This window comes from Salminus brasiliensis, chromosome 19 (genome assembly GCF_030463535.1).
Source record: "Salminus brasiliensis chromosome 19, fSalBra1.hap2, whole genome shotgun sequence".
Classification (NCBI taxonomy): Eukaryota; Metazoa; Chordata; class Actinopteri; order Characiformes; family Bryconidae; genus Salminus; species Salminus brasiliensis.
In genome coordinates, this window is record NC_132896.1 from 32,549,329 (window position 1) to 32,574,444 (window position 25,116).

Here is a 25,116-nt window from a genome sequence, read left to right on the forward strand (position 1 = left end):
TCAAGGTGGTTGGTGTGGCGCAACAGATAACACCACTAGCTGTCAGTGAGCTACCACACCATGTAGGAGACTGGGGTTCGATTCCCAGTCTGGGTGACTATGCTGCGCTATACCAATATGAGTCCTTGGGCAAGACTCCTAACACTACACTGGCCCACATCTGTAATATGTGTGACCTTGTAAGTCGCTCTGGATAAGAGCGTCAGCTAAATGCCATAAATGTAAATGTAAGCTGGCAGACCAGCTTAACCCCCAAACAAAAACATTGTCCATGCTACTTAAAAGCTATGCCGGTCAACCAGCTCAACCAAACCAAACCTGAGCTGACCAGGGTGTTTTTTCTTTGTTTTTGTTTTTTAGCAGGGAAGTCTTTATTAGAGTCATGCTAAATCCCCCCTGTAAAAACAAACAGCTCATAATAAATAATTATATCCTGTATTTTTATTTAGTACGGTTTTAATTCCAGGCCTGTTTTTGAGTTAAAGCTGATATTAGGACATAAGCACTGCTCTGTAGTCCTATAAGGCCACCGTATTTCAGCCACGTGCCCTCTCGGCAGGGTTGGTCCGCTCCTCCTCCAGTTGTGCTTCGTGCGCTCTGACCAGCGGGCATCTCGCGGAGCTTTCGGCCAGAACCGCTGCGTTTGTTAATCTCAGTCGTTTAAAAGCACCAGAGAAGATGTGAATCGGTTGAAATTGTTGCGCGAGGCAGTTTTTTTTTATTATTGTTTTAGACTTTGGTCATTTTGGTCCAGGATGAAGTTGGCAGCCCTCGCGCTCTGCGCGCTGTTTGCGCTCTCCAGCGCCACCAGCACGACAGGTGAGTCCTAACAGTGTGTGGTGGTGTTCGGTTGGAGGTCGATGAGACAGGAGTAGAAGCTTCGTGGTTTAATAACAGAGATGTTATTGAAGGTTCAGTGAGGGACTGGTCAGCTGATGAGGTCAGATGTGAGTTGCATGGTTTTGGCGCAGTTCTGGAGGTTCTGGAGCTTCTTTATTGGCTTGATCTCAACAAATCCCCGCGGGCGAGGCGCTTGCTGGACTTCTGCTGAGCTTAGAAAAGGGGTTGGGTTTCAGGTCGTCCTCGTCTGCTTGCTGGGGTCTCACTTTTGTGCGTTTTGAATTTCACTTATGTGGACATTAAGTCTCGGGTGCACCAGGGGGTCACAGCAAACAACGATGGACCTGCAGCTGCTGAAAACACTGAAAAAGATCATGCATTACACTTAGAACCACGTTTGGGTCCATAAAGAACCATGTTTGTAGAGATGTGTGAGTGTGAAGAATGTGGAATTGGTGAAGATCCTTTTAGACCTTTGAAGGTCCTTCAACTGTACACATGCTTCTTTATGGAACCTAATGGGGGTTCTTCTAAGGCCATCAAAGAACCTTTTGTAGCACCTTCATTTCTGAGAGTCTAGAGTTATCTTCTGGAAATTCACCAAAAAGGGTTCTCTGGGTTTCCAACCCTGGTCCTCTAGAATCCCTGATCTTGGTTCGATTCACTTGGCCGGGTGTGATCACAGTAATCACACCTGGATGAGGACCAAAGCAACCGTACCGAGATGCACTTTGAGAGAGGGTGGTCTCAGTCCAGTTGTTGTCTCAGTCCAGTCCCAAACAAACTCTGGAGCAGTTAGTTTGTGGTGAGAGCATCTGACCCAGATCAGACCTCGATCCGACCCCAACTATCAGATGTGCTCTACAAGTTTGAGCTAAATGGCTCTCATAGCCAGGTGGCACCCTGGTCTACTGCCCAGATAGTTAATCACTACAGCTGTGAATAGATGCCTTGTCTGCCGCTGACCCATGTTAAACTGCACAGAAATCTGCAGCACTAGTCCAGAACACAGGACCTTCTTCCTGTATTTACCTTCATGCTCCACCCATACAGGTCTGACCAATCAGCAGAGAGATCGGCCTTGTGTGGGTTGTTGTGATGCATCTTGGTGGGCTTGGATTTTTCCCTGTGTGAAAACCAACCAAACCAAAGGGAAACGCTCAAAGTTTACAAACTCGTTTGAAGTCATTCGGGCCGAAGCAAACCAACCATTAGTGTTTACCCTGCCCCCAACACACCCGATCCAGTCAATCAGCTGATTAACAAGCCCTTCCTGAGTTGAAGCCTGCCATAAAAGAGCCATGTTTGATTGGAGTGAGGTTCAAATGAGACCAAGTTAGCCAAGCTACACCTAGTAAAAAGCCATCGCCAAGACACCAGCAAATAAACACAGCCCTCATACAGGTTCAGACATAATATCTGTTTATTAATGGGCCTTAAAATAGTTACATGTCTCTTGCCAAATAGGGAGCCCATGTTCATCTCTCCTGTCTATCTTATGAGTTTTGACGCTGACAGGTTGAACACTGACGTACAGAGAACACACAGTGTAATCAGGAACCAGCAATATCTGAGCTTTAACAGTATGGATGAATGTGGGTCAGTAGTTATCAGTAGTTATACTAATGAGTTATAACTGCTTACTAGCAGTCATGAGCTGTTTATAACCAATTAATAACCATTAATAAACATATTTTAAAGCCTTCATAAGGGAAGTCTTATTATAAAACATTGACAGTAAATAAAACTTTAGGTGAAGGTTCTTCAAACCTTTAAAAGGTACTTCACACTTCTCTTTGGCATAAAAAAAGGTTCTTTAGGTAACCAATTCCACTGTTTGGTATCACTCAAAAACACTCTGTGGCACCTTCATCCAGTGTTCATCCAATAAGAACAGATCTTCAGATAACGGTCAAGGGTACAGGTTGGGAGTTTGCCCCCATTTGCTGCAGTAACAGCCTCTACTCTTCTGGGAAGGTTTACACTGGATGTTGGAGCGTTGCTGTGAAGATTTGATGGCGTTTAGCTAAAAGAGCATTAGCTAGGCCAGCCAATTCTGGGTGATCAGTTCAGGCACTCCAACCTATCCTGCACAACACATTTGCCAGGGTTCACTTAACACTGTGAGTGTTGACCAACACTCGCAAAGCCCAGTGCTGGGGTCTTGGTTACTGTGTGATTGCTCCAAAGCGCCTGTTCTATGGGCAGTGCATTCAATTAAAAGGGGTGTCTGGATACTTTTGGATTGTCCACAATTTTTTATATTTGTTTGTGTGTGTCTGTAGGTGCTGGAGAGTTTGTGTCCTTGGCAGAGAGGGAGGATGCCCTGCTGCGGGACCTGTTCCAGGGCTACCAGCGATGGGTACGCCCCACCCAGCACTCCAACAACACAGTCAAAGTGCGCTTCGGCCTGAAGATATCACAGCTTGTGGATGTGGTAAGAAACATGTACACACATTCACACACACTGACAGTCTACCATACATGTGGATTGTACCACTAGGTTTTACTTTTTCGTGTATAATTCGCTCTGCAGTCCTGAAACCGAGGAGTGTTGCTCTCCATGGTGCTGAAATGCAGGGGCTGCATTGCAGAGCAGAAAGGGTGTTTCCACGTCACCCTTTTGCCTCTGCCCTAAAATCTCTGTACTACTCCCTCATCTTATCGCTGAGAGCTTTTCGTTGTTCAGGCTGGAGAGCAGGCTCATGCGATGGAGTGAATTATTAACAGTGTTGGGAAGCCGCTACACACAGACACAAACCCAGATCGCGCCACAGTCGTTATTCCATTTTCCTGGGTGAGGATTAAAGTAAAATTCCACCAGTTTCTCATAATAACAGCATTATATAGTAGCTGCGATGTAAACTTGGTTTCTTGGTAATCTAGTTGGAAAACGTGTGTTCTGGCATGTCTACAAGACAAAAATAGACAATATAATGTACTGTCCAAATTGACCAGAGAAGCAGTGTATTTTCTGAGATTATATGAAACATTGATTATGGTTAAATAGTGGTAAATATGAAACAGCACGAAACTACCTTAAAAAAACAATGTCTTTGAGGTGGTGGGACTTCACCATCTATTCACCACCACTGTGAACAATTCTCTAGTCTCTAGGTTTCTCTGGAATTGAGCGTTTCACCCCAAACACACTGTGTATGGCTTTGCTAATATTTGAACCATTTAATCATGCAAATATACAAAAATGTGGAACTGCCATAAAAAACACCACATATAATTTTGTATGATGTTTATTGTGTTAATTCCAATTACATTTACATTTACATTTTAAGGCTTTTAGCAGATGCTCTTCTCCAGAGCAACTTACAAAAGTGCTTTGCTATTTACCCAAGAAAAACCTAGTTTAAATAGACTAATAATTCAAAGATCCTCTAATCTTAGACTCTACTAAACACAAGTCAGTAAGGTGACCACTCTGCTATTCGCCCAAGTACTCTCAGAAGAGGAGGGTCTTCAGTCTGGGTTTGAAGACAGCGAGTGTTGGACTCAGCCGTTCGGACACCCAGGGGAAGCTCGTTCCACCACTTCGGTGCAGGACAGTAAAAAGTCTGGACGCTCATCTTCTGTGGATCTAAAAGGATGGCGGGTCGAGCCGAGCCGTACTTGAAGCTGGAAGGGCTCTTGGTGCGGATCGGCTTTTGACCATCCCCATCAAGTACGGAGGGGCTGGCTGGTCCTTTCTGGGTTTTGTAGGCCAGAGTCAGGGTTTTAAATCTGATGACCTGGGCAGCAGCAGCTACAGGAAGCCAGTGAAGAGAGAACGCAGCAGTGGAGAGACATGGCTGAATTTAGGAACATTGAAGACGACCCATGCCGCTGTGTTCTGGATAAGTTGCAGGATTCTGATGGTGCGCAGAGGGAGACCAGCCAGAAGGGAACTGCAGTAGTCAAGTCTTAAAGTGACGAGAGACTGAACAAGCACCTGGGCGGCCTCTCTAGAGAGGAAGGGTCTAATTGAATTTGAGGGTCAATTAAATCTGCTTGAACTGAAGTTATAAATGAACATGATGACTATATGCAGTTCCAAATGTATAAATGGTGTTACACACATTACAGGCAACTTCAATCATATGTGTGTTATAAAAGACACTGAGTTGTGCCTTCAACCTCACAAGGTAGATTTGGGGGAGCACAGAGAGGTCACCTGAAAAATGAAACCGCCTAAAAGTACATTTTGGATTATTGCAAGGCAGATCCGTACCACAGCTATGAAGGTGAAAACCACCAGTAAAGAAAGATGATGTCATTGTGTTTAGTTATAGTGTCTTCCTACTACAGTCACCACACATGGATGTGGAAAATAAATGGGTTTGTTCTGTTTTTATTGCTTTAGACCTTTAGAGGGACAGAGACTCCATCATTTCACAATATTACAAAGCATCAAAAACATTGGTCAATTTTAAAAGGCAATACAACACAATTACATTACTGTATTAAATATTAAATTAGACTGCAATATATTTTCCCCCTGGAAGTCCTAATGTGGTTAGAAGACAAACTGCTGTGAATTTTGATTGCAGGCTTTTTAAGGTTTTTTAATAAGACTTTGTGCTACTGTATCTCCTCGGGAGAACATCATTATATTTCAATACAATAAAACATGTATGGACACTCTTCTGTCTGTATAATCAGTGCTCTTCAGTGCTTTTTATTGTTTAATTTAATGTTGTTCTTTTTTATCATAGGATGAGAAGAATCAGCTCATGACCACTAATGTGTGGCTGTGGCAGGTCAGTGTTTTAAACTGGCATTTTAAAAACACCCAGTTCTGTGCAGATGTTTCAGACACTTCTAGATCAGAACAGAACAGATGAAGCTGGTGATCATAAATCCAGTAAAAAGGAGAAACAAGAGCTTCTCATTCTGAAGAAAGAAAGTAGTGAGATCTTGTCGGTGAGCTAGTCTGAAGAACAGAGCTCGGTTCCTCCAGGTTTCTCCTGGATGCCCTAGTCCAGCCAGCACAGCGTGGAGGATGTGTTCAACTCCATCATCATCATCAGCAGCAGCAGACCAGGTGTTGATCTGAGGAGAACTCTAAATAATACTAGACTCCATGAGGAGAACTTTGGAGATGTTCTAATGGAGAACCTCCACCACTTTCTGTAGGAATGTTGTTAGTGTTTATTCTAATATCAGTGTTTTACTGAGGAGATAAACACTTACTGCCCAGATGAGCAGCTTTTACTTCTATTTTTTTCACAGGTGACTAAACCTTTTGCACAGTACTGGATAAATTGCTGGCTCGAGTTTGGTTTTATATATGTAAGGGCCGCTCAGTCTATGTGTCTTACATAATCAGCACTAACAGTATTCTGGGTGTGTAGGAATGGATTGATTATAAACTTCGTTGGAACCCAGAGGATTACGGCGGTATAACTTTCATCAGAGTTCCATCAGAGAGCATTTGGCTGCCGGACATCGTCCTGTACGAGAAGTAGGTTTGTCATGATGACCTTGATGGTATCGATTAGGATTGCAGCGAGGTTATATCGGTTTTAGGTATACCATGGTATAAATTATGATGGTTATGACATTTGCTTAATACTATTGGAAAAAAATCTGGAAACTGGAAATCAAACTGCAGAAGAATCCCAGGAATGGATTTATTTAAAAATAATTAACCCATAATAAAATGATCATTAAAACAAAATAGTTCAGAAGAGCTTTCTTATTTATTTATTTGTTTATTTATTTGAGACTTATATGCAATTTATTTATATATATAAATGAAATATATAATATAAAGTATATATTTATATACTTCCATTAAAAAGTATATTTTAATTGTAATATATTTTTCAACCAAAAACAACCAGTGTATAATGGTAATAATAATAATAATAATAATAATAATAATGATAATAATAATAATAATGATAATGATAAGAAGAAGAAGAAAAAGAAAAAGATGAAAATGATTATATGAAATACAGATGATATGAAATACAGTATTTTCAGTGGAATGAATAGTTGCTGTAGGTTTAGAGCTAAAGAATTTGTCTTGAATCTCCTGTCCTGTAGTGCTGATGGACGTTTTGAAGGCTCTCTGATGACCAAAGCCATTATAAAGTATAACGGCGCCGTCACCTGGACCCCTCCGGCCAGCTACAAATCCGCCTGCACCATGGACGTCACATTCTTCCCCTTCGACCGGCAGAACTGCTCCATGAAGTTCGGCTCATGGACCTACGACGGGACCATGGTGGACATGGTGCTGGTGAACTACCAGGTAGACCGTAGCGACTTCTTTGACAACGGTGAGTGGGAGATTCTGAGCGCCACTGGCATGAAGGGCAACCGGCGCGACGGGACACTTTCCTACCCCTTCGTCACCTACTCCTTCATCCTGAAGCGCCTTCCTCTCTTCTACACGCTCTTCCTCATCATCCCCTGCCTGGGTCTGTCCTTCCTCACCGTGCTGGTCTTCTACCTGCCGTCGGACGAGGGCGAGAAGGTCTCGCTGTCCACCTCTGTCCTCGTCTCGCTCACTGTGTTCCTCCTGGTCATTGAGGAGATCATCCCGTCCTCCTCCAAGGTCATCCCACTGATCGGCGAGTACCTGCTCTTCATCATGATCTTCGTCACCCTGTCCATCATTGTCACCGTGTTCGTAATAAACGTGCACCACCGCTCCTCCGCCACCTATCACCCCATGTCGCCGTGGGTGCGCTCCCTCTTCCTGCAGCGGCTGCCGCACCTGCTGTGCATGCGGGGTCACACCGACCGCTACCACTACCCCGAGCTGGAGCCCCATAGCCCCGAGCTAAAGCCCCGCATCAGGAAGGCTCCTCCGGGCCCTGAGGGTGAAGGTCAGGCTCTGGTCAACATGCTGGAGAAAGCCACCTGCTCTGTCCGCTACATCTCGCGACACATTCGCAAGGAGCATTTCATCCGAGAGGTGCGAGGTCAAGCAGTTATTTATAGATATTTAACCCTTTAAAGTCCGAAGTGGACATGCACCTGTGCCAAACCTAGAAGATGCCAGAATATGCTCTGTCTGAACACAGCGGTAAAAACAAAGGATTGAAATTAGATCAGGGCCAAAAATCGCCAATGTCTGATTCTTTAAAATAAATCGGCCCTAGATCGGCCCAGATCCCGATCCCCTGAAACTGATTATCCTGATCTCAGGCAGTAGCCTATGTGTGTATCGAATTAAGCCTCTCATTACAATACACACATACAGTATATCGAACATTACATTCAACAGACTGGAGCAAATAAAGAACACATTTTAATTCTGACAGGGGTGGGCAATGGGGACCAGCGTCCAGCACAGTTTACTGATTTCCCTCCTCTAACAGACCTATCAAACCTGGCAATTATCAGGTAAGTTGAATCAAGTGTGCTTGAGAAGAAAGAGCTCAAAACTGATCAGGAATCTGCCTGGAATTGCCCACGGCTGCCGTAATGATTACTAATTGGTAGCTACATGCAAAGCAATGCAAAATAATAGCTGAGTCGTTCCTAAGAAATAACAGAGGGGGAAAAACAGGAACCACAGAGTCCAAGGAGTTTAAGAGGTTTTTACCATAACACCCACCCTAATGTAATCAATAACTGATATGTAATATACTGTCAACGAATGAAATTGTGTTTTCATTAACACAGTGGTATTATGCTGGTTGAGATAATGAAAATATTGACAAAGTTGTGAAATGATGACAATAACAAAGCTTATGGAGGGGATGAACTTGATGCAGCTGATGATGATGATGGTAATGATGATGATTATGATGATGAAGCTCTGCTCTTGCTCTAGGTGGTCCAGGACTGGAAGTTCGTGGCTCAGGTGCTGGACAGAATCTTCCTCTGGGCCTTCCTCACTGTCTCTGTATTGGGCACCATCCTTATCTTCACTCCTGCCCTAAAGATGTTCCTCAGCACCCCATCTCCTCCATCAGGTCCATAGAATCCCATAAAAGTCTCTACTTAGCATCAGCATCACCAACACTGGAGAGTGGACCTACAGTAGGGTTGGGTATTGTCTGGCATCTGTCTTAGAGATGTGTGAGTGTGAAGAACCTTTAAAAGACCCCAAAAAACTTTCTGCAAAGGTTCTTTAGAGATTTTAAGATCACTTCTATATTATTAACAAACGTGGTTCTTCTATGGCATCGCTCAAAGAACCTTTTTTAGCACCTTAGTTTTTTAGGAGTGTTGGCAGCAGCAGAACACTGGATAGATTATTAATTTCTGAATCATTTAGAAATCAGGTTTAATCAGTGATATCAGAATCTACAGATTTCAGACGATACCCAGCTCTTCTTTCAACCACTTTACACACACAAAAGACAAAATCACAGGCAGCCTATAGACTCCAAACACACACATCTAGTGAATATGACACTGTTTGTAATGTTAAAGATAACGGAAATGTATTAATGCAAAGAAATCTGAAGGAAACCAAGGTTATATCAAAACTTCGTAACTCAGTTAGTGATAGTATGTGTAGCTGATGATGCAGTCTTTGACGCTGGGGTTATTATAGTCCTCTGGGTTTCCATTTACCCAGATTTCTGGAGTTGTGTTCATACCAGCTTTGGGCATTGTCTCCAACATGTAGAGAATGTACCTCGACCTCTGCAGCATGACCCTAACTCTAGTGTTCTCTGTCCGTTCTCCTCCACAGATGTCTAGGTCGCAGCCTTGTTGGGATTGATGGGGTAATATCCTGTCTTGTCTTCGGTGCACATATCACACGTGAAGCATCCAAGCTGAGGACCACAAGCCACAAGCCTCGACGTTAGACTCAAGCAAAAGCTGACTGCTACTGACTAAAAGGAACAGTTCGTTAACTGATCTCTGACCCCAGATGCTGTCGATCAGCTTAGACATCTTTGATATCTGACCTGTTCTTGGGAGATGCTAGGCTAACATTGCGTGTTAACAAACACTGCATGTACACTGTCACCAATGTCATTTTGGTAATTACACGCCTAGAAATATATCTGCCACAAAATATTTTTGATAACCAAAAGTGGGGGTCCAGTTATTCTGAGAGGCTTAGTTGTGTATTTATTTATGCTAAACCACTTTGATTGGTCTGTGAATAAGAAATTAATGATTTCTAATAATCCGAATGCATTTTGAGCAGCCTGAGAGACTTTCTTGGGCGAGTATTTACAGAGATGAGATTGGTAGCGGTCTACCCTAGAGCTGAGCAAAATGACAATATTTTATCGTATCGTGATAAATTTAGTTATCGTGGTACACAGTATGCTTTTATCGTAAATATGAGTTTATCGTAAATATCGTCAGTGCTTATAGAACACTGATTAACTGCATGTTTCATTACTTGAAGTTTGCTTCTCTAGTTCACCCAAAGAAATGCTTGGCTAATTTTGCTAACAAATACTGGATGTAGACGAGAGCTGGGCAATATGATAGAATTTAATATCACAACATTTAAAGAATTTTTTTATTTACGATATACTTATAATATTTATTGCAATATTTGGTCATGTAGACAAAATGCACCAACAGCATAAAATGCCATCCAATTAATCTCCCATACTGAGTACTGTGATTTTTACTCAAAATATGCTTCACTCTAACGAATTAAATAAGATTGATTACACTCTTTGTTTAATTCATTTTGGAGTATGGGAGATTATGTGGATAGCATTTTGTCTACATGACCAAATATTGCAATAAATATTGTATATCGTAAAAAATATCGCCCAGCTCTAGTCTACACCCAGTATTTGTTAGCAAAATTAGCCAAGCATTTCTTTGGGTGAACTAAAGAAGCAAAGTTCGAGTATCAAATATGTCTTGGCTGACCTGCTACATCAGGTATCAGTGAGGAATCTTGTTAATTCAATATTTAGCAGAACTTTTACTTTAACAGAGTTAGAAATACTGCTCATGAATCTCCATGCATGAAATAACATCTCCTGTCACAACTGTATTTTCTTTAGTTTCAGCAATAACAAACTATTGAACACAGTCAGGTCTCGAAAACGAGAGTGAATAAAGTGTGATGTTTGGATTTCGGATGTTCTGTGGTTTTGGGTTTATGTGTCTTTGTGTGTTAGAGCACTGAATTAACTGTAAAGGAGGATTACCTTGGAAAGGAAGTAGACCAGGAGTGCAAGCAGGAGTAGCGCTAGCATCACGCTAAGAAAAATGACCCACCAAGGGAAACGACTTAGAAAATTAGGCTTCTTCTCCGGGAACACTGTTAGCCTCACCTGCAAATTTCATAGCTTTAGCACAATGCTATGGAGCCCGTAGAAATACTGCATGTACATAAATGAACATATGGACATAAATGCTGCGATAAATATAGGATGTAGCTCTCGGGAGGGAAGACAGGATTTAACAACAAGGAAATTGTACCAATTTATGTTTGTATGACAGTCTGTGAGTGTGACCATGAGGTCGGTGAAGCACCATAGAAGGTGCCCTAGAACATTAAGATGTGAAAGCCAAGGGCGCAATTGGAAATCAGTGCTAGGCTAAAAGCTAATACCAGCTGAATGGCTTTCACCATGTATTCTCTCCATCATCTGTTTCCTCCAAAACAAACTGGACTACCTCAGCTGACCCAAACTGGAGCTATATCAGAAGGGTTATAGAAGGGGAATCACTGGTTTATTTTTTTAAACGTTAAGACTCGAGAAAGTCTAAAGGCTAAAAGCTAACGTCTACAATCTCTCCAGCTTGCTCACAGCACCATTCGGTAAGACTCGGGAATAATGACTGCGTTTTTGGTATAGTATTAAATCTGTGCTATAATATGTGGCTTCTGTGAGACATCACCAATACTGCAACCCAGTCAATCAGAGCAGATTGTATCACATTTTTTTCACAAGCCCTCTTTAAAAGGAAAATTGGTGTGGTTTATATATTGGTGAGGTAAAATAACAGGGTGGTAAATGGGCTTGTTAAAGGACAGCTGAGCATTTTGCCAACTAAATTATTCACCCCAAATAGCAGATGGGTTTTGACCTAATATATCCCAGTTAAGTATAAATGGGTCAGTTGGGTCATTGGCAAATGTGTTAAAGGCCAAAACTGGACTACACAGCATTTCTGTTTTGGGTCAAATCAGGCCCTAAAGGAAGCTTTTTACCTGTGTTTGAGACCCCCGGAGTTTGATGTTGTTGAGATTGTCATCAAGACTGAGAGAAGCATTCAGGACAATGTCCAGATAGTCCAGGGAGTTATAGTCCTGTCAAAGAAAGCAAAAGTTGAAACCCTTCCAGATAGCATGTTCATGTGGGACCAGTATGGGTATCCCTACCAGAACATTTTGTCCTTGGGTTCCCCATTGGTCCCACATAGACTTGCCCACCTGGGTCAGCGATGGGACCAGGAGGGGTTAAACATGGGCCTCACCTGGGTTTTACACTGCACTTGGAGCCTAGATGAGACCCATGTGAGATTAAGGTGGGCTGTAATAATTGGGCCCATTTGGGAGTCATGCCCATGCCCACCTGGGACTCACCTAGACCACTTTGAGCCCCTGTGTGATCATCACACTATAAGACACCCAGCCCAAGTGACAGCAGCTACTGTAAACTGTAAAAAGGTACCTCTACAAACGTGCTGTTCCATAGGCGAGTGAGGAAAATGACTACTGCACTACTGTCCACCGCCTTAAGGGGGCACTTAAGTTCCACACACTGCAGTTGATCACCACATGTCTGGAAGAAGCATAAAGAATTCCAAAAAGGTGAGCAGGCCTACTGTGAAGTGCTTTTTTGAGTAATACAATGAACCAGGACATATATACATACATACACACACATCTGTCCTGAGCTATATAGCGAAGGCCTTAAACCACCCACTGAGGCCTGTGTTTACCAGATAGTCGTATCTTTTCCCTCTAAAAAAGTTGATTATGTTATCCGTGCTGAGAGCGTCCAGCTTCGCCTCCCCTTCCACTTGCCGCTTTTCTCTGGATGCAACCTGCAGTAAACAAAGCAGACAGGCCAGCATTGCTATGGTTAGCCATGTTCTAGTCTTAGCTAACATCAAGAGCCAAGAAGGCATTGGAGAAGACTAAGAAGAAGAAGCAGCGCTGTCCTCCTGTGCTACCTTGACATGTTTGAGTGGGCTGATTTCAGCAGCAGGCGTGCAGGAGATGGTCTGATTCTTCTGGCCAGTGATCTGCACCAGGTACAGGAGCCACTTGCCATCCTTGTTCTGTTTCGGCCACTGGATGTTCAACGTTGCGGAGGCGAAGGACTTCAGAGGACGGCCCATGTTGATGATCTGAATCAGTAAGCGAAACAAGACAAGAGGCTGTCATACAGGGGTCCACAGTACTTCAACCTTTCAAATAAAAGGCCCTTTACCAACCACATCCATGCATCTACTGTATGTATACTACTGTTATAAAGTGATGCACTATTTGACAAAAGTATTGGGACACCCGCTCGTTCACTGTTTCTTTCAAAATGACGTGTATTAAGAAGAGTTTATCCTACTTTTGTTGGAGTAACTGTCTCTGTCCTAGATTTTGAAGGAGCATTGCTGTGAGGATTTGATTGCATTTAGCAACAATAGCGTTAGTGAGATCAGGATGTTGGATGGCCACCACCCCAACTCATCCCAAAAGTACTGGATGGAGCTCCACCATCCATCATTCCAAAGAACACAGTTCTTCCACTGCTCCACAGATCAATTCTGGGGGGCTTTGTACCCCTCTATAAGCCCACGCCTGGTATTATTAGGCAGCATGGTGCCAACAGGTTCATGATGTTTATCTGCTCCAGAGAGTCCTATTCTATTGACAGTGCTTTATAGCTAGTATCATGTAATGTAATACCTTTACTGTCTCTAATATGACAATATTAAGCTTTTTAGTAATGATAATATTCAGTAAAACAGAGTTTTTCAGGCCAGGAAGAAGACGGACCCTAAACTCATACTGCACAGGTGCACCCATCTGTTCCTCTGATGTTATGGCCTTCTCTCCTTTCGCCTTTCCTCCAAAGTACACCTGGGAAGGTTTGGCCTGTCTGCAGACAAAAAGCAGAAAAGCCACCACAAATAAAAAGTGAAGAGATAGATCCTTGAAACTCATCCATCACAGCAGCTAAACATCAGGGTGTGACATGTGAACATCTGGCTGTTCCTTTTCACTGCCAGGTGTATCAGCCACCTAATAAATATATTCATTAAACTGCTAGTCTGAAGTGGGGATATATGGTTAAATATACCACAGACATAAATACATTTAAAAAATAAAGAGAAAGATATATATGAATACAGCTCCAGAAAAAAAAACAACTTTATTTATAGGCAGTGTGTTTAAGGAAATGAACATTTGCATTGTATTTCATAAACTATGGGCAATTTCTCCTAAATTCTAAATAAAAATATTACTATTAAGAGCATTTATTTTATTTATTTGCAGAAATTACAACTGCTCATATGATGCAAAAAAAATATTATAATAATTATAAGAAGTTATTATTCATATTTAAACACAGTACTAATATCTGAACTTTCAGTGAAATAACCTCGATGACCTTTCACATTGCTGTTGGGACTTTATGTCATTCATACTCAGAAAATTCATATAACTCAGCTTTGTTTGATGAAATACCTGGAATAAAACTTCTGCCAAACACATAGAGATGCAAATAATAAAAAAGTAATCTCTTAATTTGTTCCAGAGCTATATATATATATATATTATATTATTATATATATTTTTATAATTATTTTATATATATTTTAAACCAGTCAAATAACCAGTTCTCATATGTCTGTATAGAATCATTGCCTTTACTGGAGAACCCTTGAGAACCCCACTGTTTTTAGGGCTGTACTTACCCAACGACTTGGAGCTCCATCTCAAAGATAACTTTAGCCTCTGCGACATTTGGTGAAATAGTTTGGTTACTGATCCTATTAATAAAACACCCCCCCCCCCAAAAAAAAACAAAAAAAAACAGGCATTAATGAACTGTACAGCAGTGAATTCACTCCAGGACTGCCAGCGTGAACACCAACCGTATAAGTTAACATCATTTAGGACAATGAAAAAGATCCAACAGTAACGACCTCAGTCCACACTGATTTCAGCAAAATAGCTCTTCACTGTAAACAGCATTTCTTACGTGTAAAGATTCAGCGTCACGTTGGCGTCCGTTGTGTCCATAGACAGCTTTTCGGTGCTCAGCATTAGATATAACTTTACCTGTGGGAGCATGTTTAGGTGGGAACACTGAGGTGAACCAAAAGGTTGAGAGAGAAAACAATGATAGTAAGACCTGTCAGTATCAACAGTGCTTTTTACCTCTGCGTCTCTTTTCAGTGGGTTTCCAAGCAGGCATGACACCTTTGTTTTACTCCCATCCACTATACACTGTACCTTAGAGTTCTGCAGAAATCAAATAAAAAGACAAAGGATGTATTACATCAGAATTTAAGTTTATAGACTAATATTTCCTGTTATAGTGTGTGAAAGTGTTAATTAAAGTTCCTTATGGACTAATATCTCCTGTTATAGTGTATAGTAGTGTTATCAAGGTGTTTATGGACTAATATCTCCTATTCTAGTGTATAGGAGTGTTTATTGGGGTGTTTATGGACTAATATCTCATATTCTAGTGTATAGGAGTGTTTATTGAAGTTCCTTATGGACTAATATCTTCTATTCTAGTGTATAGGAGTGTTAATTGAGGGTGTTTATGGACTAATATCTTCTATTCTAGTGTATAGGAGTGTTTATTGAAGTTCCTTATGGTCTAATATCTTCTATTCTAGTGTATAGGAGTGTTAATTGAGGGTGTTTATGGACTAATATCTTCTATTCTAATGTATAGGAGTGTTTATTGAGGTGTTTATGGACTAATATCTTCTATTCTAGTGTATAGGAGTGTTTATTGAGGTGTTTATGGACTAATACCTCCTATTCTAGTGTATAGGAGCGTTTATTGAGGTGTGTATGGACTAATATCTCATATTCTAGTGCATAGGAGTGTTTATTGAGGTGTTTATGGACTGATATCTCCTATTCAGGTGTTTTCATTGAGGTTGTCTTTGAATTATTATCTCTTTTTCTAGCATATAGATGTGGCTATTGCAGTTGTTTATGGACTAATGTCTTCTATTTTAATGTTTAAATTGACTAATTGCCAAGAGCAGACCGCACTGATACCCTACTGCCACCAGAGGGAGACCACGCTCAGCTCCCAGCAACAATTTACTTATATTAAGGTTGTATATGGAGTAGGATCCCCTATTCTAATGTGCAAAAATGTTTAATATGACTAAATTAAACATCAGATTAACACCAGTTGTATTGTCAGTACAGTTTAGGGTAACCAAGTTAGTTACTTGGTGCTCAGAATCACGCTTAAGCAAGCACAACAGTGGTGTAACGTTATATCCCTCTGATCTAATTCTGTAACTCTGCCAGTTATGATGTAATGTGATCCAGGGCTTTGCACTGTGTGTAGAACAATAAAAACACAATCCCTGAGCAAACCTTTCCTTTCACACACCTCAGACACGTGGGCTGAGGTTTTCTAGCCTCGCCCTTACACTGACCTGTGGGAGACTGACTGACGATAAAGGCAGAGATTCTGAAAATTCAGCAGCCAGTTCAGTAAAATGAGCATTATCTCCTCCTTTGTTTGTCACAGTGACTTCCAGAGCCGTGTTCTCTTCGCCAGAGGTAATTACAGCCAGGTCACCGTCCCTTTACCATGGTAAACAGAGTAAGAACAGCACATTTAAAGGATATGTTGAGTAGTAGGCCTCGAAACTGAACCACTACGCTAAAATAGCAGATGCTTTGTACCTCCTCAGTGGGGTGCAGTGGTTTGTATGTTGGGCTTTTTTGCAGAAGCTGTACTTGAGGTGCAGGTTACTGTGGCAGATACCATCACTTCCACAGCCAGTGTTTAAGAACTTGAACTGAAGGCGTGAGAAAGGGTACATTATGAAGCAGCATGAGTATCACAGTATACCACTGATAGAGATAGGGTAATCCTCAATTCTCTCTCTCTCACTTTCAGACACACTTGTTCATTTACACACACACACACACACAAACACACACACGCTCACTCGCAGGCAGCTCAGCACCTTAGCTGTGGAGGATACATCATCTTTGAGTTGCTTGAGAATTGGCTCCAGTGGAGGCAGAGAGCTCCGGCTCAGTGTCTGAGGAGGGTTTTCTGATGGCAGAGTGACTAACAGACTGACGGGGATGTCTGTCAGCATGTCATCAATGTTTCCCTGGAGACACATGAGATTGAGCTTCTATTACAGTGGGGAGAAAACTCGCATTGGGTAATAACTATGTAATAACATCACTTTATAAGATACCATAAGATAAGATAGTCCTTTATTAGTCCCGCAGTGGGGAAATTCTTAAGAACTAAGAAGGTATAAAAAGTTCATTAATGAATATAATACACACTTACCTGTTCATATTTTACAGGTAATGTATAAACTGATAAGTTGTATATTAATATATATATTATTATATATATGTATATTAATAATCCGCATCATTTTTGTGGTCCACAATCTAAAGTGACCTTTTTTTTGTCACTGGCTCCACCCTTTCCTGTCTCCACCTTATCATTTATATCATTTGTAGTGTATTACCACACCTTTCCCAGGTGTTTACTAAGGTTGTTGTCTGCTGTCACCTATTCTAGTGTATAGGAGTGTTTATTAAGGTTTTTGTGGACTAATATCTCCAGGTCTAGTGTATAGGGGTGTTTATTAAGGTTCTTTTTTGACTAATATCTCCAGGTCTAGTGTATAGGAGTGTTTATTAAGGTTTTTGTGGACTAATATCTCCAGGTCTAGTGTATAGGAGTGTTTATTAAGGTTCGTAATGGACTAATATCTCCAGGTCTAGTGTATAGGAGTGTTTATTAAGGTTTTTGTGGACTAATATCTCCAGGTCTAGTGTATAGGAGTGTTTATTAAGGTTCGTAATGGACTAATATCTCCAAGTCTAGTGTATAGGAGTGTTTATTAGGGTCCTTGTGGACTAATATCTCCAAGTCTAGTGTATAGGATTGTTTATTAAGGTTCGTAATGGACTAATATCTCCAGGTCTAGCATATAGGAGTGTTTATTAAGATTCATAATGGACTAATATCTCCAGGTCTAGTGTGTAGGAGTGTTTATTAAGGTCCTTGTGGACTAATATCTCCAAGTCTAGTGTATAGGAGTGTTTATTAAGGTTTGTAATGGACTAATATCTCCAGGTCTAGTGTATAGGAGTGTTTATTAAGGTTATTTCTGGACTAATTTACCCAGGTCTAGTGTATAGGGGTGTTTATTAAGGTTCTTTTTTGACTAATATCTCCAGGTCTAGCATATAGGAGTGTTTATTAAGGTTCGTAATGGACTAATATCTTGTATTCTAGTGTATAGGAGTGTTTATTAAGATTCGTAATGGACTAATATCTCCAGGTCTAGTGTATAGAAGTGTTTATTATATATTTATAATAGATAAATATTTAAATACTTTTTTGTTTATGTTATACTTGTTTTGTTTATATTTTATTTATTGATGACTAATAGTTGAATAAACCTTAATTTTATAGAGAAAAAATTTTATGTTACCCAAATTTTAATGCCACCCATAACTGACCATTACACCATGCAGAAGAGCTAGAAGAATGAGCTCACAGTACCAGAAGCCTGAGGTAAGTTGTGGTGCAAAGCCTCTCGCCTTGTGGGGGAAGAACAAGGTCCATGAAGGTGTCTGGTGTGGTCATCCGGGGGCGCTCCAGTAAGTGGCCTTCATCAGCAACCAGATTGTATGAAATCTCTGCAAAGTTATGTCAACACAAATGAATCCAGGGCCAAACGATTACGATAAGATAGTGTCCCTAAGTTGATGTCTGTTGTGATCCAGCAAGCAGAATTCACTCACGTATTTTGGGATTATATGTCGCTGGATACGTTGTGAAGGAGAAGCAGGACGTAGCTGTGACGTAACTGAAACGTTGCATTTACAAAGTTAGTAAAACCACATGAGATAAAAGTAGAGTCCAGAGTAAGACTGAGAAATTTGGCAGTGAATAGATTTGCAGATCATCTCACCATTGTCTTTTGGGACAGTCTTTTCCCAGAAAGTCAATCTCATTAGGACTCAATTGCAGAGTTGTCTCAATGTTTATCACTGGTTTAGCCCTTCAACAGAAGCATCGAACTCTGAGCACTTATTCCAGAAGAGCCAATTGTTAGAAAATGTAAAGAGGCTGAATGAGTGACTCACCTGTAAACAACCACACTGTTTGAGAGTGACCCCACAGCTAAGTCTGGGTAGCCGTTCCCATCTATATCCATGTTTCCAGACAAAGAATAGCCAAAAAACTTGATGTTATGGGACAGACCATGTAGAGACTGCAAAAAGAGAACCAAAATCAAACTGGTGTTGAGTAGTCCAGCAGACAAAGGTGATGCCATAATGACCCGAGGTTTGCTGGTTTGAGTCTGTAGTATATTTATTAGCTATGCAGATGTTTATAGACCTGAAGGAATGGTATGGAGTTGAAGAATAATATAGTGAGCCCCATGGTTTAGACTTGGTTTAGGCCTAATTTTCTAAACTGCACATGAATGGAACAAACATAGGATGTTGTTTAGATTGGACATACTTTCCATTGTATGTGACAGGGATGTTAAGGGGTCAAGCTGTGTCTTCAGCACGTAGACCATGTATGGTAAGCAATGGTGAGGGCTGATTTATATCTCTTATGGATAAGATACTGACATCCTGCATATGGGAACAGTACAACAACATATGACGTGTAGTAGGGTATAAAACACGAGGTGCTCATCTGTCTAGAGAGAGAGCAGAGGGGTACCCTGAATTGGCGGGCTCTTTCCACACTATACTTTTGAAAGACGGTGGTCACGAGTCTCCTTTCAAGAGAAATCCTTCCAAGAACACCTCAAGTCCTAGGTCATGCTGGCTGCCGTTAGCAGCCAGAGCCTGAGAGAGCACAATTGGCCTTGCTGTCTCCAGGTGGGCAAATGTCTTCTTCTGGCCCCACATTACTTCAGAGTAATGCTGGATAGCATTGGGTATCTGCTAGCATCTCTGTACGCGCTGGTTGCCCTGTGATGTTGCATCGGAGGCCGTTTGAAAAGAGGCAATGGGTGGTTGTGCAGGTGTTGAAGGAGGCATATGTTCTCAGCCTCCCAGTGTCGGGAGCATCACATGTGATAGGAGCAGAGTACTAGAGTACGAGTGGGTTGGGTCATTGGCTGTCGAAAATTGGGAAGGAAATTTAAGTAAAATTAATAAATAATGAAATGGCTTTCACTCACCTGCTGTGGGTATTTTGACAATTTACCAGCAGTTCCAAGGAAAATGTACACGGCACCATGATCATTATTATAAGGTGCTCCAACCGCAAAATCTGTCAATAAGAAGCAAGCAGATTACGTTCAGTTAAATGTAAAAGATTTAGATTTAGATTTGTGTGTAGGAGCATGTTTAGTGGAGCTTGAAAGGGCCTGAGAGAAACGTCTTTATCGAACCATTGTAACCGTCATGATTGACATCTCCAATGCTTGCCACTGCTAGTCCAAACATGGAAGCTGTATTGCCGTAGAGAGCGGTGGGTTCTATGTGGTTCCAGTCTTTGCTGCCTTTATGGTTCATGTAGACGTATACAGCTCCTCCCACATCTGCGTCTATGTCTGGCACGGAGAACTGGGGTGCGCCCACTATGAGGTCGTCCCATCTGGGAGAGCAATCAGCATAAGTGTGGTTATTGGTCTGAAATCTGTAGTCTCACTGGATTTGCCAAACAAAACCTTTGTATCTCTTTTGCTGTATTTTACTTGTTTTTGATCTGGCAGTTGTGTCAGAATGTCGTAATGAACGGACCAATAGAAATGCTCCAAAAATTTACTTCCATTCAAAGATAAGAAGTTTTTTTTCTTTCTTTTGTCAAGTTGCCAATTCAGAGATACAAGGTTTTTATTTAGATGAGACACAGGAGCACATTCAGTGCAAGACTCTTTTCACTGAAATGCACCACAGAGTGCCACAGGAGGTCATTCCTACCTGTGGCCATCAAACTATGTGACTCCTCCCTCAGTGTGTGACACTACGGTTCACCTGTGCAATACTCAAATGATACTGTTCATATGTGCAATAATAATAATAATAATAATAATAATAATAGTACTGCAATTAAATTTAATGTGTGCAATACTGTTCCTTATTTATTATCACAGTTATTACCACTATGCCACTTTACTACATTTATATAAATTATATATAATTTTACATTTCAAGTTATTCAATTTTTTTTTCTCTATCTGTTCTGAATTTATTTTATTTATTTTATAGAGTGTTTATTTATAGAGTGTTTATTTTATAGTGTGTTTATTCTTACACAAACTGTTGCAGTGGTAACAACTGTAAAGTATTTATGAGGGATTTCCTACAATGAAAAAGGGAATCAAGGGGGTTTACTGTTTCTACATGAAAATACACTATATTTGTATTGTCAAAGATAATAATTTAAGAGCCTATTAGGCTTTTTATGTGGATCCCATCACCAAAAACACTGTTAACACCTTAATTCTTCAAGGCTTATTACACACTAAGGCGTATTACTCAGTAACTACAGGGACCTCTATGGGTCAATACCAGGTGGACAGATCTAGATAACTGTGTTGATATTGAATATCATCTTCGGCAGTCAGACCTATCAGTAAAATAGATCAGAAGAGGCAACGCTGGGTACACTTGCTCTGGACTCACCCGTCTGCATTGATGTCCAGAACAGCCAGAGAATAGCCAAAGGATGATGCTAGGCCGGGTCCTTTGAGGATGTGTACTACACTTAGACTGTGCTGGTCTTTTGTGGCAACAGGCCTCAACAGCAAGACCTCACCACTTAGGTTGGAACGTGGTGCCCCTGCCACAATGATCTCCTCTCTTTTTCTGATGAGATTCATTCCAGAGTCTAGAGCAAATCCTGAGAAAAGAAAGGGACGCAGTGAGAAGATGGTGACGACTTATTAGGGTATCGAGTGAGATTAGTTTTTGTGGTGTGGACCTTGAATATATTTAAATATAAAGGTCAGGAAAATTGTATGCATTAAATACATGGTGGTATTTAATATAATGAATTACTTTGGATTTGCTATCTGTATGGACCACCAGATCTTTCGTGTATTCTTCAGCATCAAAATCTGACCAAGCAATTGTGACAGTTCCAGCAAAACTACAGTTAAACATTTAACAATTTTTTAATCAACTTAAAATACCTGTACTTGTGCACATGCAGGCCCTATCCACACGTATATATATATTTAAAAACTGAGGTTATTGTCCGTGGTTTTGGTCATTGAGAAAAAGTGGAGATTTCTGAAAGCTCTGTTTTCAGTGTTTTCGTGTGGATGGGCAAAACGGAGCTTTATGAAAAAGTTGACATCACAACATATGCATGTTTCAGGCTGAATCTCAATTTTTTCCTTACTCCCTATATAGTGAACTATATAAATCATATTAAGTGAATTTACAGCATCTGAATAAATATATTCTATGTTTTATTATACATTTATAATGCTCTATTTAGGTCTATCTGTAGTTTCTTGACTTGCACAGGAAGTAGTGTGTAATTTGGCTTTACACCTCCCATGGTGTTCTACCCTCTTCATGGTGTTTTGAAGTCTCCCGTTATGAGGTACTATTGCCCTATACAGGACTAGCATGCTCATGCAAGCATTTTCTTCTCTGTGTGGATTGAAATCTACATATATTTATATAGAAATATCTGAATATGTGTGGACAGGACAACTTACACATACAAACAAAACATAATCTGATTTTGAAACTATGATGCTGTTGCTGGCAGAAATATTCACCTAAGTAGCTGCTGATGCCCACAGGAATGAGGTTTTCATTGAATCCATCTCCTGTTTCATAGCTGTCCAGAGAGGGTTTATCAACAGGCTCCATGCGAACAGTGCCTTCAGAAAGAAATGAGAATGCCCTGGACTTTCAGAAAAGCCATTATTCAACAGTAAACTGTTAATGGCAGGATTTAAGAAAACATAAATGCACAGAGGTCAGGTTTTGGTGATTTTGCCTCGGTACACCACCTCAGTGGATTTCAAATAAAGCTATAAAATGTGGTTGAAGTCTACAGTGATCAGCCATAACATCAGAAACTGCTTAATATTGAGTAGGTCTACCTTTGTGCCGCCATGACAGAAGACCCCACAAGACCTCTGAAGCTGTCCTGACACCAAGACGTTAGCTGTAGATCCTCTAAAGTCCATGTGAGGTCCATGAGCATCAATGAGTCTTAGGTGCCCATGATTCTGTCACCGATTCACTATTTGCCCTTCCTTGAAGCACTTTAGTAGGTACTGACCTCTGCATACGGGGATAAGACATGCCTGATGTTTTGGAGATTTGGTTTGTCCAGCCATCTCAGTTTTGTTCTTGTGAACTTTTCAGCTTTTCAGCTTCAAGAACTGACTGTATATTTGCTGCCTACTGTATCTACCCCTTGACAGATGCCGCTGTAGATGAAGATAATCAGTATTTTCTGCTTCACCATCGTACTAATGTTATGGCTGATCTGTGTAGACTTTCAACTTTCAAAATATTGTATTAAACATTGAGGAATTACTGACATTTTTTGCACACTCTCTCCATTTTCATATGTTAAAGTACTGTCCTGATACTTAGGGACCTGACCTTAATACATCAGTTGTAACAGGCCAATAGACTCCCTCCATAGACTCAGATATGCATTTGACTGTAGTAAAGTACCTTTCCAGTCGTAGGCACCTGGGGCACCAAACATTATGTAATTCCCATCCTTGCCAAAGGCCGGAGAAAGACCCTGCTGGCAGTAGCCGAACAGGTCCTTATTAGCTTCCCGATTCAAACAGAGCGTCCTTGTGGCATACTTTTTCAGGTCCTCATCCAAAATGAAGCATCTGCCCAGTACCAGCCGATTCCCATGACTCCACTTCTGGTAGCGGTGAGCACAAACCTAAACAACAGGTCAGTGATCTGATTTCATCTGGTTCTACGAAATTCAGCATTGACAGGGTCAGTGATGGGTTAAGTGCTGTTACTGTTATATTCCTTACCACCACTTTATTCCCTCGACCCTGGCTTTGCACACTGGCACCCATCCACTGGTTTTCCCTGTGGTCTTGTCCATCCTCTGGATTTGCATCTGTGACTGTAAGTTATCACACAAGATGTGGACCTTTATGAAGGATACTAAAAAAAAAACCCTGCTTGTGTTACTTGTGCTAGCTAAGGAGAAGAACACTGACCTGTGGTGTCCACAGGTATCCGTTCGCAGTCATCGGTCCGTGTGGTGAACTTGCAGCGAAAAAGACCCCCAGTAATGTTGGCTTTCTGGCTGGGCCAGGCCTTTGTGCGAGGGGCACCAATCAACAAGCTTAAGTTGAAGATGATTTAGGGGGTTATGTCAGCAGTTGAACAGGGATTAACAGGGAATGACGCTGAAACATAGACACCTCACTCTAAAAATGAAAGGTGCTACACAGGGTTCTTTGAGCGATGCCATAGAAGAACCATAGAAGAACCAATTTTTGGGTGTGAAGAGCTTTAAAAGGTTCGGAAAAGTTTTTCCATGGAAGCAAAAATGGTTGTTCTATGGCATTCTTACCCTTTGTAGCACCTTTTTTGGCATTATCTGCATCAGTCTTTGCTTCTAATAGCATGCAAAGTAACTCACAATTGCTGCTCGGTGGGTTTGACCTGGTGGTGCATTGCCACGGAAAATCCAAATAGACTGCCCAACTCTCCATTTTTCCTCAGGATATTTTCCTCGTCCAGGTTGAAAGCAAAGGCCTGCCATAAATGCAGGTTGCTAATGAGCCAGAGGCTCAGGACCAGTAATTCTCGTCCTGCTTGCATGTTGCTGCGTTCACTCTGGAGCTGCTCTGATTGCCCTGCAGCTGAGTCTGTGTTGGCAGTGAGGGATGGCAGCTGCTTTATATAACTGTGGGGTGTGGAATTCTGTGGAACTGGCAGACTAATTTACTGAAACTGGGTGTGGACAGACAGTGAAGTATTGTACTTTAAGATAAAGGAAGTTAATATTTACCTGTTCCATTCAGGTGGAGTGCAGTGCTATAATGCACTTTGATCCTGAGTCATTTGTAAACAGACTTTCTTGGCGAGTTTGCTTTCAGACTGGGTCCTGGGGGGTGCGTTGGTAATGTACAGCAGTTGATTGTCAGTAGATGTGAATGTGTATATTATTTAATGCACTGCTTCAGCAGCCTCATGCA

General features: G+C 41.2%; 2 protein-coding genes across 2 annotated transcripts; one reads left to right on the forward strand and one right to left on the reverse strand.

Moving 5' to 3' along the window:
• Positions 1 to 755: 755 nt before the first annotated feature.
• On the forward strand, positions 756 to 8,773 carry chrnb3b (cholinergic receptor nicotinic beta 3 subunit b). The gene is made up of 6 exons (XM_072664254.1): positions 756 to 819; positions 3,126 to 3,277; positions 5,547 to 5,591; positions 6,186 to 6,295; positions 6,883 to 7,759; positions 8,624 to 8,773. The coding sequence occupies exons 1-6, from the start codon at positions 756 to 758 to the stop codon at positions 8,771 to 8,773; spliced, it is 1,398 nt and encodes a 465-aa protein (XP_072520355.1).
• Positions 8,078 to 24,776, reverse strand: itga6l (integrin, alpha 6, like). The gene is made up of 25 exons (XM_072664253.1): positions 24,558 to 24,776; positions 24,130 to 24,257; positions 23,938 to 24,032; positions 23,612 to 23,837; positions 22,696 to 22,800; positions 21,587 to 21,803; positions 20,350 to 20,555; positions 20,137 to 20,228; positions 19,079 to 19,206; positions 18,904 to 18,993; positions 18,734 to 18,798; positions 18,492 to 18,628; positions 16,918 to 17,070; positions 16,631 to 16,746; positions 16,378 to 16,528; positions 15,122 to 15,205; positions 14,943 to 15,022; positions 14,656 to 14,730; positions 13,733 to 13,835; positions 12,910 to 13,086; positions 12,676 to 12,780; positions 12,405 to 12,515; positions 11,942 to 12,040; positions 10,932 to 11,057; positions 8,078 to 9,578 (listed from the first exon to the last, which is right to left on the reverse strand). The coding sequence occupies exons 1-25, from the start codon at positions 24,737 to 24,739 to the stop codon at positions 9,498 to 9,500; spliced, it is 3,132 nt and encodes a 1,043-aa protein (XP_072520354.1). The 5' UTR covers positions 24,740 to 24,776; the 3' UTR covers positions 8,078 to 9,497.
• Positions 24,777 to 25,116: the final 340 nt, after the last annotated feature.

Bases quoted from the DNA above. Each gene is read 5' to 3' on its own strand.
- chrnb3b (XM_072664254.1), top strand. From the start codon at position 756: ATGAAGTTGGCAGCCCTCGCGCTCTGCGCGCTGTTTGCGCTCTCCAGC. The intron at 5,592-6,185 runs GTCAGTGTTTTA...CTGGGTGTGTAG, and splicing joins CTAATGTGTGGCTGTGGCAG to GAATGGATTGATTATAAACT. The intron at 7,760-8,623 runs GTGCGAGGTCAA...CTCTTGCTCTAG, and splicing joins AGGAGCATTTCATCCGAGAG to GTGGTCCAGGACTGGAAGTT.
- itga6l (XM_072664253.1), bottom strand. From the start codon at position 24,739: ATGCAAGCAGGACGAGAATTACTGGTCCTGAGCCTCTGGCTCATTAGC. The intron at 22,801-23,611 runs GTACTTTACTAC...TTCTTTCTGAAG, and splicing joins AGGTGCCTACGACTGGAAAG to GCACTGTTCGCATGGAGCCT. The intron at 18,629-18,733 runs GTGAGTGAATTC...ATAACTTTGCAG, and splicing joins GACATATAATCCCAAAATAC to AGATTTCATACAATCTGGTT.